This window comes from Eumetopias jubatus, unplaced genomic scaffold (genome assembly GCF_037043125.1).
Source record: "Eumetopias jubatus isolate StellerSeaLion01/CBP00866 unplaced genomic scaffold, mEumJub1_p1.0 scaffold_6, whole genome shotgun sequence".
NCBI classification, from domain to species: domain Eukaryota; kingdom Metazoa; phylum Chordata; class Mammalia; order Carnivora; family Otariidae; genus Eumetopias; species Eumetopias jubatus.
The window spans coordinates 147,654,106-147,665,817 of record NW_028274812.1 but is presented as its reverse complement, the minus strand read 5'-3'; the positions used below and the strand labels follow the sequence as shown (position 1 = coordinate 147,665,817).

The 11,712-nt window shown below is 47.8% G+C and overlaps 1 protein-coding gene across 1 annotated transcript; it reads left to right on the top strand.

Annotated features, from left to right (window-relative positions):
- The first annotated feature begins 213 nt into the window (after positions 1-213).
- Positions 214-10,473, top strand: LOC114199792 (glutathione peroxidase 6-like). Its single transcript, XM_028091798.2, has 5 exons — positions 214-291; positions 3,409-3,562; positions 8,201-8,318; positions 8,793-8,892; positions 10,267-10,473. The coding sequence occupies exons 1-5, from the start codon at positions 214-216 to the stop codon at positions 10,471-10,473; spliced, it is 657 nt and encodes a 218-aa protein (XP_027947599.2).
- Positions 10,474-11,712: the final 1,239 nt, after the last annotated feature.

Genomic DNA, 11,712 nt, shown 5'->3' with positions numbered 1-11,712 from the left:
GCGCGAGGGCTGGGGAGAAGGCCAGGGCGGAGGGGGGGAGGGGGACCGTGGGGAGGGGGCAGGTGCATGCGCGTGCGTGCGTGCGTGAGTGTGCGCGCGTGCACGCTGCTCTGCGATTGGAGGGCGCGTCTTCGCGCCGATCCCACCAGGGGCTCAAAAGGGGCCGAGGCGCTCGGGGCGCCGCAGACCCGCCTGGCCCTGTGCGCGCGAGCCATGCTCCGGCCGCTCTGGGCTTCGTGGCTTTTCCCACTGTTCCTGGCCGGCCTCGCCCAGCCGACCCAGAAGATGAAGGTGAGTGTCCCGTTGGGGACCCAGCGGACTGCAGCACCTGAAGCCTGGCCTGCTCTCGGGGGACGCGAGGAGTCCTCCCGCGTCCTCTCCAAGGCCGGGACCGCCTCCCGAGCTCTGCAGACCCCGGCCGCTGCGTCTCCGAGGCGGGGGCTCCGCGAAGCCGACTCCCTTACGCGGACCTTCTCCGTCCCCGGGAGGTCGTGGAAGCTCAGGTGGACGGGGGGCTGAGGCTGCTGTCGTGCCCGCCCCTCCGCCGCTGCCGCTGCCCCTGCTCTGAGCTCGGGGCAGCCTTGTGGGTCCGGGAAACGGGACGCGTAGGGGCAAGGGGAGTGGGAGGGAGGGAGGCTGCCCGGCTTCCTCAGAGAGCTGAGACCCGGGGCAGGGGAAGAGCAGCCAGCTGATGCTGGAATGTACTCTGGGGAGTGTCAGGGTCAGCGAAGAGGGGCTTCCGCCCTCCCCCGGGGATAACAAAACCCAGAAGGCCAGGGTAGCTGTTGGCCAATTTTAATTTTAGGGGAGGGGGGGTGGTGAGCGGGGTGGGGGTGGGGGAGTGGGGGAGAACAAAGCTTGGACCAGGGTAAGAGGATTTGCTCTTAGGTTCGGTGGTGCCCTTGATCGCCTGATGCCCTTGGGGAAAAAGTCTCCACCCTGGAGGTCAGTAGCCGCCCTGTAAGAAAAGTTAGTATATATATGCCTTAGGACGCAGGGTGGCGATTCCAGTGGGTGACTTGAGGTACCAACAGGTTTTAACTTTAAAACCAGACAAATTCATTCAAAAACTCAGCCTCATTTGTGGATTTAAACCAGTGACATGTCTTTTATTAGCTCCCTTCCCCCCTCCCCCATAGAAGGTGGAGAATATCCGTGGTTGAGTGCAGTGGATCCCCAGACAAGAATCATTTGGGGGGCTTGTTAAAGCACAGGGTGCTGGGTCCCACCTGCTGTGGGGCGGTGAGCGAAGAGTCAAGAAAGCATTCTTGACACGTTTTCAGTGCAAAAAGATGCTTTATTATAGCACAGGGACAGGACCCGTGGGCAGGATGAGCTGCACTGGGGCTGTGAGGAGTGACTGATCACATACTTTTTAGCTAGTGGTGGTTAGGGATAGCGTAAATGTCCAAGGAATTTGGAAATAAGGCTTCCAGGACCTTGAGGGGCTAGCTGCTGTTAGGATAAAGTTATGTACTGCTGCCTAGTAAAACATTAGTCATGAGACCCTTAAGTTGTGTATCAGTGGGCCATGTGCTTGGAGGATTGCTGGTTTCACTGTTACAAAAGTGAAGTTACACTAACCAGAGCAAAGCTCTGCTGGTAAGATGTTAAAGGAGCTGGAGGAGTGTTACAGCTTGTCTGCCTCAGGAACTCCGCCTGGAGGCTGGGAGCTGAGCTGAAGCAAAGTACCGCCTTCGTTCCTTTTCTCCAATCCCCACCCACAAAGTTTCTGATTCAGCGGATCTCAGGAGAACCAGGAACTTGCATTTCTTTCTTTCTTTTTTTTTTTTTAATTCAAGTTAGTTAACATATAGTGAAGTATTGGTTTTAGGAGTAAACTTTAGTGATTCATCACTTACATTGAACACCCAGAGCTCATCACAGCAGGTGCCCTCCTTAATGTCCATCCTCCATCTAGCCCATCCCCACCCACCTCCCCTCCAGCGACCCTCAGGGTGTTCTCTTAACTATAGAGTCTTACGGTTTGCCTTCTTCTCTGTTTTTATCTTATTTTATCTTTTCCTTCCCTTCCCCTATGTTCCACTGTTTTGTTTCTGAAATTCCACATATGAGTGAAAGCATATGATAATTGTCTTTCTCTGACTTATTTTGCTCAGCGTAATACCCTCTAGTTCTATCCACGTCGTTGCAAATGGCAAGATTTCATTCTTTCTGATGGCTGAGTACTATTCCATTGTATATATATACCACATCTTCTTTATCCATTCATCTGTCAGTGGACATCTGGGCTCTCCTCATAGTTTGACTATTGTTGATAACGCTGCTATAAACATTGGGATGCATGTACTCCTTTGAATCTGTATTTTTGTATATTTGGGATAAATACCCAGTAGTGCAATTGCTGGGTCATAGGGTAGCTCTATTTTCAAGTTTTTCAGGAACCTCCATACTGTTTTCCAGAGCGGCTGCACCAGCTTGCACTCCCACCACCAGTGTGGGAGGGTTCCCCTTTCTCCAAGTCCTCGCCAACATCTGTCATTTCCTGACTTGTTAATTTTAGCCATTCTGCCTGGTGTGAGGTGGTATCTCATTGAGGTTTTCATTTGTATTTCCCTGATGGTGTGGGGCATCTTTTAATGTGTCTGTTGGCCATCTGGATGTCTTCTTTGGAGAAGTGTCTCAGGAACTTGCATTTCTAATATGCCTTGGTGATACTTGTTCAGGTCTTCAAACTGCTCTGAGTGCTCTGTTTTTGGTTCCCTGGGACGTGTAAGATGATGCACATAAAATGCTCCAAGACCAGCATTTGTAAGACCATCTCCCCTCTATGAAATAAAAACAAGGCAACCTATGGGGGGCGTCCAGGTCTATGTCAGCCACTACTGCCTGCTTGGGGGGCAATTACAGCCGTAGAAAGCCCTCTTGTGAATAAAAGGCTGCATTTTTGAGTATCAGATCCCTTCAAACTGGAGCAGAACTGACCTCGGAGTCGGAAAGATCCAGCCCTTCCTGTCTACAGTTTTCTTGGGATTCTACATCCCAGTTTGCGGGGCGATATCCATTGAGAGACCAAAGCTGGGAACATCACAAAGTGCTTGTCCGCCCCCCCCCCACAGGCTTTTTTTTTTTTTTTAAGATTTTATTTTTTAAGTAATCTCTACACCCAACATAGGGCTCGAACTCACAACCCCAAGATCAAGAGTCGCACGCCCTACTGACTAAGCCAGCTAGGCGTCCCCCACACAGAAAGGATTTTAACTTATAAGACACACATTGTAGTTGTGGCCTCACCATAACTAAAAATATTACTGGAAAAAGTCTCTTTGGTTCTTCGAATTTTGAGGTATTACATGAAAGATCTCTGAGTGCTTTGCAAAAGTCCACGCGTGTTGGGGGTTATTGTTTATCTTATTATCACATCATTGTGGTTTTGTTACATTCCAGATGGATTGCTACAAGGGGGTGACGGGCACCATCTATGAGTATGGAGCCCTCAGCCTCAATGAAGAGGAGCACATTCCGTTCAAGCGGTACGCGGGCAAGCACGTCCTCTTTGTCAACGTGGCTACCTACTGTGGCCTGACAGCTCAGTACCCCGGTAAGAGCTCAGGTTTCAATTCCTCTGGAACTAGCTTTGTCAGATGTGGCCATATTCTAATTCCAGAAGTTTTCCTAATTTATTATTGGGAGGAGCGGAGTGAGGGGGGGATAGGTGATCATGGGCGTCTGTCCCCCTAAATCCTGTCACTGCTGTACTCCTTCCGAGGACAAGAGAGTTATCTACAGATTTGAGAAATAAGATTCTCCCAAAGATTTAATCAAAGACCACCAGGAACCTACCTATCACTGAACAAGTGGGGTTTGTTGCTCGATGCCCTGAGGGAGAACGTATACTCTAGGGAACCATGGGGCTTCTCATTAAGAAAGTGCTAGAAAGAACTTATCTGAGAATCTGGGCTTGTGTTAGGTGCTTTGGGGAAGGATTCGAGGAACTGAAGCTTTGCACTGAATTGGATGCTGTCAGGAAATGGGGAGAATTCTGTGACTGTGATTCAGATATGTCTTAATAAATCATATCTACAAGGTCGTAGGAATACAGCTCTAAAACTGTAGCTGGTAAAGAAGCAGAAGTCACTTACATTGGCAGGGAGATGCTTGGCCATTTTTGCAATTTGGACAAGGTTCATGTTTTGTCTGTGTTAAATATGATTATGGAGTGGTCTTGTTTTTGTCTTGACTTATCATGATCACTGTGACCATGATGTTGTGTGATATTGATGTCCTGTGAAATTCGTTGTTTTTTTTTTTTTTAAGATTTTATTTATTTGTCAGAGAGAGAAAGCACGAGCACAAGCAGGGGGAGAGGCAGAGGGAGAGGGAGAAGCAGGCTTCCCTGCTAAGCAAGGAGCTCGATGTGGGCCTAGATCCCAGGACCCTGGGACCATGGTGGGATCATGGCTCAGGATCATGACCTGAGCTGACGGCAAGGCGCTTAACTGACTGAGCCACCCAGGCGCCCCTGTGAAATTGTTTAACAGGAGGACACAAAGCCCTAGCTATGACCCCAGGCCAGAGTCTAGCTTGCAAGGGGCTGCCTTTATCCTTCTCATTGGTGACTTCTGGGAACAATAGCAGAGAGGACAGATCTTGGATCTTTTGGAAAATGCTCTTGGATTCCGCAGCCCCCCCCCCCCCCACCGTGACAGAGAAGAGGGAAATGTAGCTTTCTCATGGGTAATCTTTAGCGTGATGGCTATTTGGAAAGATGCTCTATCTCCAAGTGTGGCCCGACCTTCTTCTAGATGACTGAAGTGGATTTTCTTTGTGTACTCCTGGGGAAGAATTTGGTTTCCATGTTGATCCAGAAAAGGTTATTTAAAGTTTCAGATGGATTGTAATAGAGATAAATGCAGTTTCTGACATGCCACAGACTTAATTTTTCTGCTTTTTTAAAATGCTTTTTTCAAGATTAATGCAAAAGGTTAATTGTACCAAATGCCACAAAGAAATGTGTCAAAATAATATGTGAGCAGTTTTTTTTTAAAGATTTTATTTATTTATTTGAGAGAGAGAGAATGAGAGAGCACGAGAGGGAAGAGGGTCAGAGGGAGAAGCAGACTCCCCACTGAGCAGGGAGCCTGATGCGGGACTCGATCCTGGGACTCCAGGATCATGACCTGAGCCGAAGGCAGTCACTTAACCAACTGAGCCACCCAGGCGCCCCATATGAGCAGTTTTTAAGAAAAATTTTCCACATGTTGACATTGGTGTCTAGTCAACTGATCAAAAATATAAAGTCCCATCAATTTGTCTTTTTTCCCCATCAATTTGTCTTAATGGGATTTCAGTGATAAGAAATCCAAGAATTTTCTTTTTTTTTAACACCACTTAAATTTAAATATATTGCAATCTTACCTCTAAGATACATGGCTCACTAAATTTTGATATTTTAAAATTAACTTTCAGGGGCTCCTGGGTGGCTTAGTCGGTTAAGCGACTTGATTTCAGCTCAGGTTTTTATCTCAGGGTCGTGAGATTGAGCCAGTGCAAAGCCTGATTAAGATTCTCTCTCTCCCTCTGCCCCTCCCCACCCCACTCACACTGTCTCTCTAAAAAGAAAAAAAAGGAACAGTCAGCAGATGCTATGGTCTGAATGTTTGTGTCCCCCCAAAATTCCTATGCTGAAATCCCAATGCCCAATATGATGGTAACAGGAGGTGGGGCCTTCAGGAGATGTTGAGGTCGTGAGGGTGGAACCTCCCTGAGTGGGATTAGGGCTTTTATAAAAAGAGACCACATAGAACCCCTCAGCCCTTGCACCATGGGAGAGGCCTGAAGTCTGCAACCTAGTAGAGGGCCTTTGCTAGAACCCCACCATATTAACACCGTGATCTTGGACTTCCAGAACTGTGAGGAATGGGTTCTTATTGTTCACAAGCCCCTTGGTCTATTGTATTTGTTATAGCAACCTAAAAGGACTAATACAGAGGGGGGGTGCTTGATTTAGGGAAAAGTTATATTGAAATAGCCCCTCCTGGGGCCCCTGGGTGGCTCAGCTGTTAAGCGTCTGCCTTCGGCTCAGGTCATGATCCCAGGATCCTGGGATCGAGCCCCGCATCGGGCTCCATGCTTGTGTTCCCTCTCTTGCTGTGTCTCTCTCTGTCAAATAAATAAAATCTTTAAAAAAAAAATAGCCCCTCCTTCAAAGAACAACAAAAAACAAATGGCTCACATTCACCAAGAGAACCTAAAGACTTTTTAAATTTAATGGTGAAATTGTGCATAAAAAGATATTTTCAGAAATGCAGATTATAGGAAGATGTGACATTTAAAAGAATTTTGGGGTCACTTTATATTTATTATTTTTATGTATAATCAGCCCTAGGGAGAACCTGAAAAGCTACAGACTAAATCTTTATTTAATTTATATAAAATCTCAGGATCCAATTATAAGAGCCTAAACAACAGTTTAGTATCATTTAGCAAGTAGGGGTTTTCCTCCCTTCAAAAAGTTAAATTTGAGGGGCACCTGGGTGGCTCAGATGGTTAAGCATCTGCCTTCAGCTCAGGTCATGATCCCAGGGTCCTGGGATTGACTCCCACATCAGGCTCCCTGCTCGGTGGGGAGCCTGCTTCTCCCTCTGCCTCTCTCTGTCTCACTCTCATGAATAAATAAATAAAACATTTAGAAAAAAAAAAGTTAAATTTGAAGAAAAATATAGTAAGTTTAAAAAGTTGTGATATATAAACAGCAGTTCCGTGGAATGTGAATCTGCTTTTAAATCTGTTTCAATTTAGTTTTAATTTAAATTTGTGTTGAATAGGGAATATATTCACATTGAAAATTTAAAAGATGCAAAAGAGTTTAAGAGTGAAAACGTCCAGGGGGCGCCTGGGTGGCTCAGTTGGTTGAGTGCCTGACTCTTTGTTTCAGCTCAGGTCTTGATCTCAGGGTCGTGAATTCAAGCCCTGTGTTGGGCTCCATGTTTAAGAGAAAAAAAAAAAAAGAGTGAGATCTCCCACCTTTCTTCTTTTTGGGTAACCAGGGTTATCAGTTTATGGTGTATATTTTCATAAATCTTTAATGTACAGGCAAGCAAATCTCTCTCTCATATATGCAAATACACACACAGCTGATTCTGCACCTTGCTTTTTCACATAATACAATATCTCAGATATTCTTCTCTGTCGATACATGAGCTTCCTCATTTATTTGAAGCCACAGTTTTCCTCTCTGTTGCTGTGACGTAACTTACTAAATTAGAACATGAGAATTTTAAAAAGTGTCTCATTCAGATTTTACTCCAGACGCGGAAATTCAGAGTTGAAGGCCTTTGCGGGAGGACTAGAAGCAGGGTCCGCTGAGTGTTTCTGCCCTAGGAAGGACGTATTCTTGATGGCGGACGAGGAAGGCGAGTATGGATGGTAGCTGAGAAACCTATGGCGGCAGGAAGGCACCGTCATGTAAGCCGAGGGCTTTAGGGGAGACAGCAGCGGGTGGAGCTGAGTCTGGGGCCGACGGGCCCTGGGACTGAATTAGTCGGGACTGAGAGTGGCTGACGCTGGAAACTCTGGTACGGGTCTAGACAAACAAGTTGGAAGCCCTCCTGACATCAGTAGAAAGCAGTCTGGAGTTTGTAGCCTGGAGCCCCAGTGAGTGTCCCGGGGAGATGGCATCGGTTAGGTCACTGCAGTTGACAAGAGAGTAGAGAATGGTCCGGAGCCGGGCTCAGATTTCTGCTTCCCTCCACAGTGCCCAGGTGAGGGGACCAAACAGTGCTCCTGGGGGGGGTGACTGGGGTGTCAGGTGTGTCATCGTGGGGCACAAAGGGGCAGGGGAAGCAGGTCCATTTTGTTCGCCTTCTTCTTAAAAATGTTTGATCAGTCGGTCGATCCCCACTAAGGAAGCTGACCTGGCATTTAACTTTTAATTCCCTTCAAAATCCAGCAGGCCTCCCGCCCCACCCACGGGCTACCCCATCTGTGCTCTCTAGGGGCGCCCCTCCTGGATGGTGCAGTGGGGCCGCGTAGGGAACCGCCACACAAGAAAGATGGCAGCTATCTGGGTGTGTTTCTGGCAACCTGTGTTCTAGCTTTGTGCTCTGCCTCCCCAGTCTCTGTAATCTCCAACCTTCCCCTTACAGTCCTCACTGTGCGCGTGTGACAGATGGACACGTGCCGAGGTCCCCCGCTGCTCCAGGCCGGGCTGCCCACGCTGCTCATTGTCTCCCCGCAGAACTGAATGCACTGCAGGACGAGCTGAAGCCTTCTGGTGTCGTTGTGCTGGGCTTTCCCTGCAACCAGTTTGGAAAACAAGAACCAGGAAAGAACTCAGAGATCCTTTCTGGGCTCAAGTGAGTGCCGGCCCGGGACCCTCCACAGGCCCTGTCAGGACTTCCCTTCCTCCTTCTGCCTGGAGGCCTCTTCTTCTGGAAGTTTCTGGGGCGGGTGGTGGATCATTGGGTTCAGGAACATCCTTGTGAAGCTTCACGTGCAAGCTTTTGCGTGGCTGGCGATGCCCACGCGTTCACTCTGCCTCGAGTTCTTGATGGTGACACTAGGGGAATATGGACGGGAAAAGCAGTGCAGGGCACAGGAGGGGCTGTGGGAGATAGAAATGAACCGGGAATCCCGACCTTCAAATACTGCCTTCCAGCCTACTGGCTCCCTAAAGCATGAAGTCCTGACCCCCAGACATCTTTCTTTCCTCACCTTCCCTGTCTACCATCTCTCTTTATCTCTAACTTCCTTTTGTGGAGTTGTGGTGGCCGTTACCAAACTCCTTGTCCTAACTTGGACCCTCTTGGGAACACTCTGGTTCATTGCAGGTATGTGCGTCCGGGTGGTGGCTTTGTCCCCAATTTTCAGCTCTTTGAGAAAGGGGATGTGAATGGAGAAAAAGAACAGAAGGTCTTTACTTTCCTGAAGGTGAGTAACCACCCACCTGCCTTGAATTGGTCAAGTAGGTAGAGAGTCCCCTGAAAGCATGGGGCTCATTTCTAGGATTGAGATTGGACTCCTTGGAAAGAAATGCTCAGATAAGTTCAGGAATCATGGGAAGATCCATTGTGAGCCGTGAGCTTCAAGTACAGGCCACCGAGCGTGGCAGCTGTGCTGGGGACCGATGCCCCCAAATGAACGGCAATGATCGGTTCATTGACCATCAGTCATAGAATCTCTCGTAGGTGCGAGAAGCTGTGCCACACAGGGAGCCCAGACCTACTAAGGGGCCCAGCCCCTCCCTGGGGGACCCCTATGCAATCGGGGAGACAGACGTGGAGTACAGAATGGAGATGTGGTAATGGACCGGGGAGCCACTGAGTGTTAGAACCACGGAAGACCACAGAACCACCCGAAGTCCTCTTAGGCTGGCCCGCCAAACAAGTCTGGTCCTTGTTGAAATTTTCATCCATCCATGGCAAACTGAAAAAAACCCCACAATGTGCAGAGTTTTTTGCAAAGCTCAATTTATTGAATATAAAAGACCATCATTTATTCTGATACTAAATTCATATTTGGTTAAATCATACAAATTACCATTTGTGTGGTACCAAAAATGGTGATACGATCAATTTTATTTTCTTCAACCTAATACTTAAAAATCTGTTAATTTTTAAATTTACAGTTATAGTCGACTTTTGATTTTTCTTTTTTTTTAAATTTTTTTTTATTTATTCATGAGAGACAGAGACAGAGAGAGAGAGAGACAGAGGGAGAAGCAGACTCCCTGCTGAGCAGGGAGCCCGATGCGGGACTCGATCCCAGGACTCTGGGATCATGACCTGAGCCGAAGGCAGACGCTTAACCATCTGAGCCACCCAGGTGCCCCGTGACTTTTGATTTTTCTTATTGTCAAAATAAATGTTGGTTATTTTACATTAATCTCCAAAAAATAGTTATTGAACTTTTACCAGACTATGAAGCCCAACTCTGGGAACGACTACTCTAAACCAAACCATTTTTTTTTTTTCCAGCTAAGAAACCTGAAGCTATAGAATGATATGACTTATCAAAGAAAACAAAAGATAGTATTTTACTGACACACCATGATATAATCCTGGGAGGGGCAGACAGGGAAGGGAGGAATATTTTCTGTTTACGGTCATACTCTCTAGCTCTTGGTTGATTGCTAGTTGCTATGTTGGTAATGTTGCATTGAAATATCTGTGGTTCATTGGGAGCATGTCAGGTAGTCAGTATGTTGAGACGCAGGATGGTGAGTAGACTCTTCTAGGGCTGGGGATAAAACTGGATCACAGAGAAGCAGAAAAAAAACTACTATTTTTCCTATCTCTGCTCCAGAACTCCTGCCCTCCAACCTCTGATCTTTTGGGCTCAGCAAGCCAACTCTTCTGGGAGCCCGTGAAGGTCCATGACATCCGCTGGAACTTTGAGAAGTTCCTGGTGGGGCCTGATGGAGTCCCTGTCATGCGCTGGTTCCACAAGGCTCCCGTCAGCATGGTCAAGTCAGACATCCTGGAGTACCTGAAACAGTTCAAAACCAAGTAGAAAGGGCCAGAGACCGTCAGAAGTGGCTACCTGCCTCCCACCTAAAGAACATGCTTAACACTGGATCCATCTTTGCTCCACGTTCCTTCCCACCCAGTGTCCCTATAACCAAACCATCCTGTATCACCCAAGCGTGTGTGTGCACTGGTGTACATACGTTCATGAGTGTGTTTGAAAACAAGGGAAAGAATACCTTTGTCCCCAACTCTCTGCTCCCAAAATTTCAAGTTTTTTCCACTCCATCCCAAAGGAAAAACATATTTCAGGGTAGATGGTTCAGATGACCCAATGTCCCTAAAAAGGCAATGCCCAGAAGTTCTGACATCTGTCCTTTCTCCATCCTGAAGGTTTAAAGAAGCAGAAACTGGACGACTCTCAGGATGCCTTTCTCTCTTCCAAGATAAACCTGCGTTGTTAAGCTCTTCCTGTCCCGAATGCCGTCTTCACTCCCCCCAGTGCCCTGTAAGTTCTCTTTCTTACAGGATCTCTGAAGGCTGGCCTCACATGAAAGGAGGGGCATCTCCATGGTGGGTCCCAAAACCCCTCTGGGTCGGACCCTACCAGAGCCTGCCTTGGTGCCTGTCCCCTGTGCATTCAGGCCACGGCACCTGGGCAGGGATGTCCCTTCATTCTGAAGGATGGGCTTTCCCCTCACCCTGAGCTGCTCCACCTTCAAACTCCTTCTTATCTCTGTCTCAGATAAAGAGAATTCTGCAGCAGTGGGCTTCCCTCAGTGTTTTCCCACCCCCATATTATGTCTGGGACGTCTTCCTCTCTCACTTGGTCCCTGCTTCCTCTGATCCGTCACCTAGCTCCTCAAACGCCCATCCAGACACCAGGCGGGGCTAGGCTGCTGTGGGCTGCTGTGAGGGGTGGACACGGGCCTCCTAGAGCCCGCTGCCCCCCGCCCGTTCCGGTCTCCTGGGGCCCCACCTGCGAGGTAGCCTTGCTTTCTCTAAACAACAAAGACACAGACGTTCTTCTGCCTATAAAATTCCTGCTCATTGTTAAAAATCTAAAAACACCTAAGAACAGGAGAAAAGTATACCAAAACCTCCTCCTAATCCGAGGAGTAGAGAGCGTGCCGGGAAGCCCTGTGTAAAGGCTGTTTTATCATCATAGTTCAGTCTTTGATGTGAGGACAGATTTCAGAATATCAGAAACTAAGAGAAGCTGGTACGAGGAAGTGAAATGAAATAGCTGTTTTCTCCCTTTCAAAAATTACTTTGAACATATTTC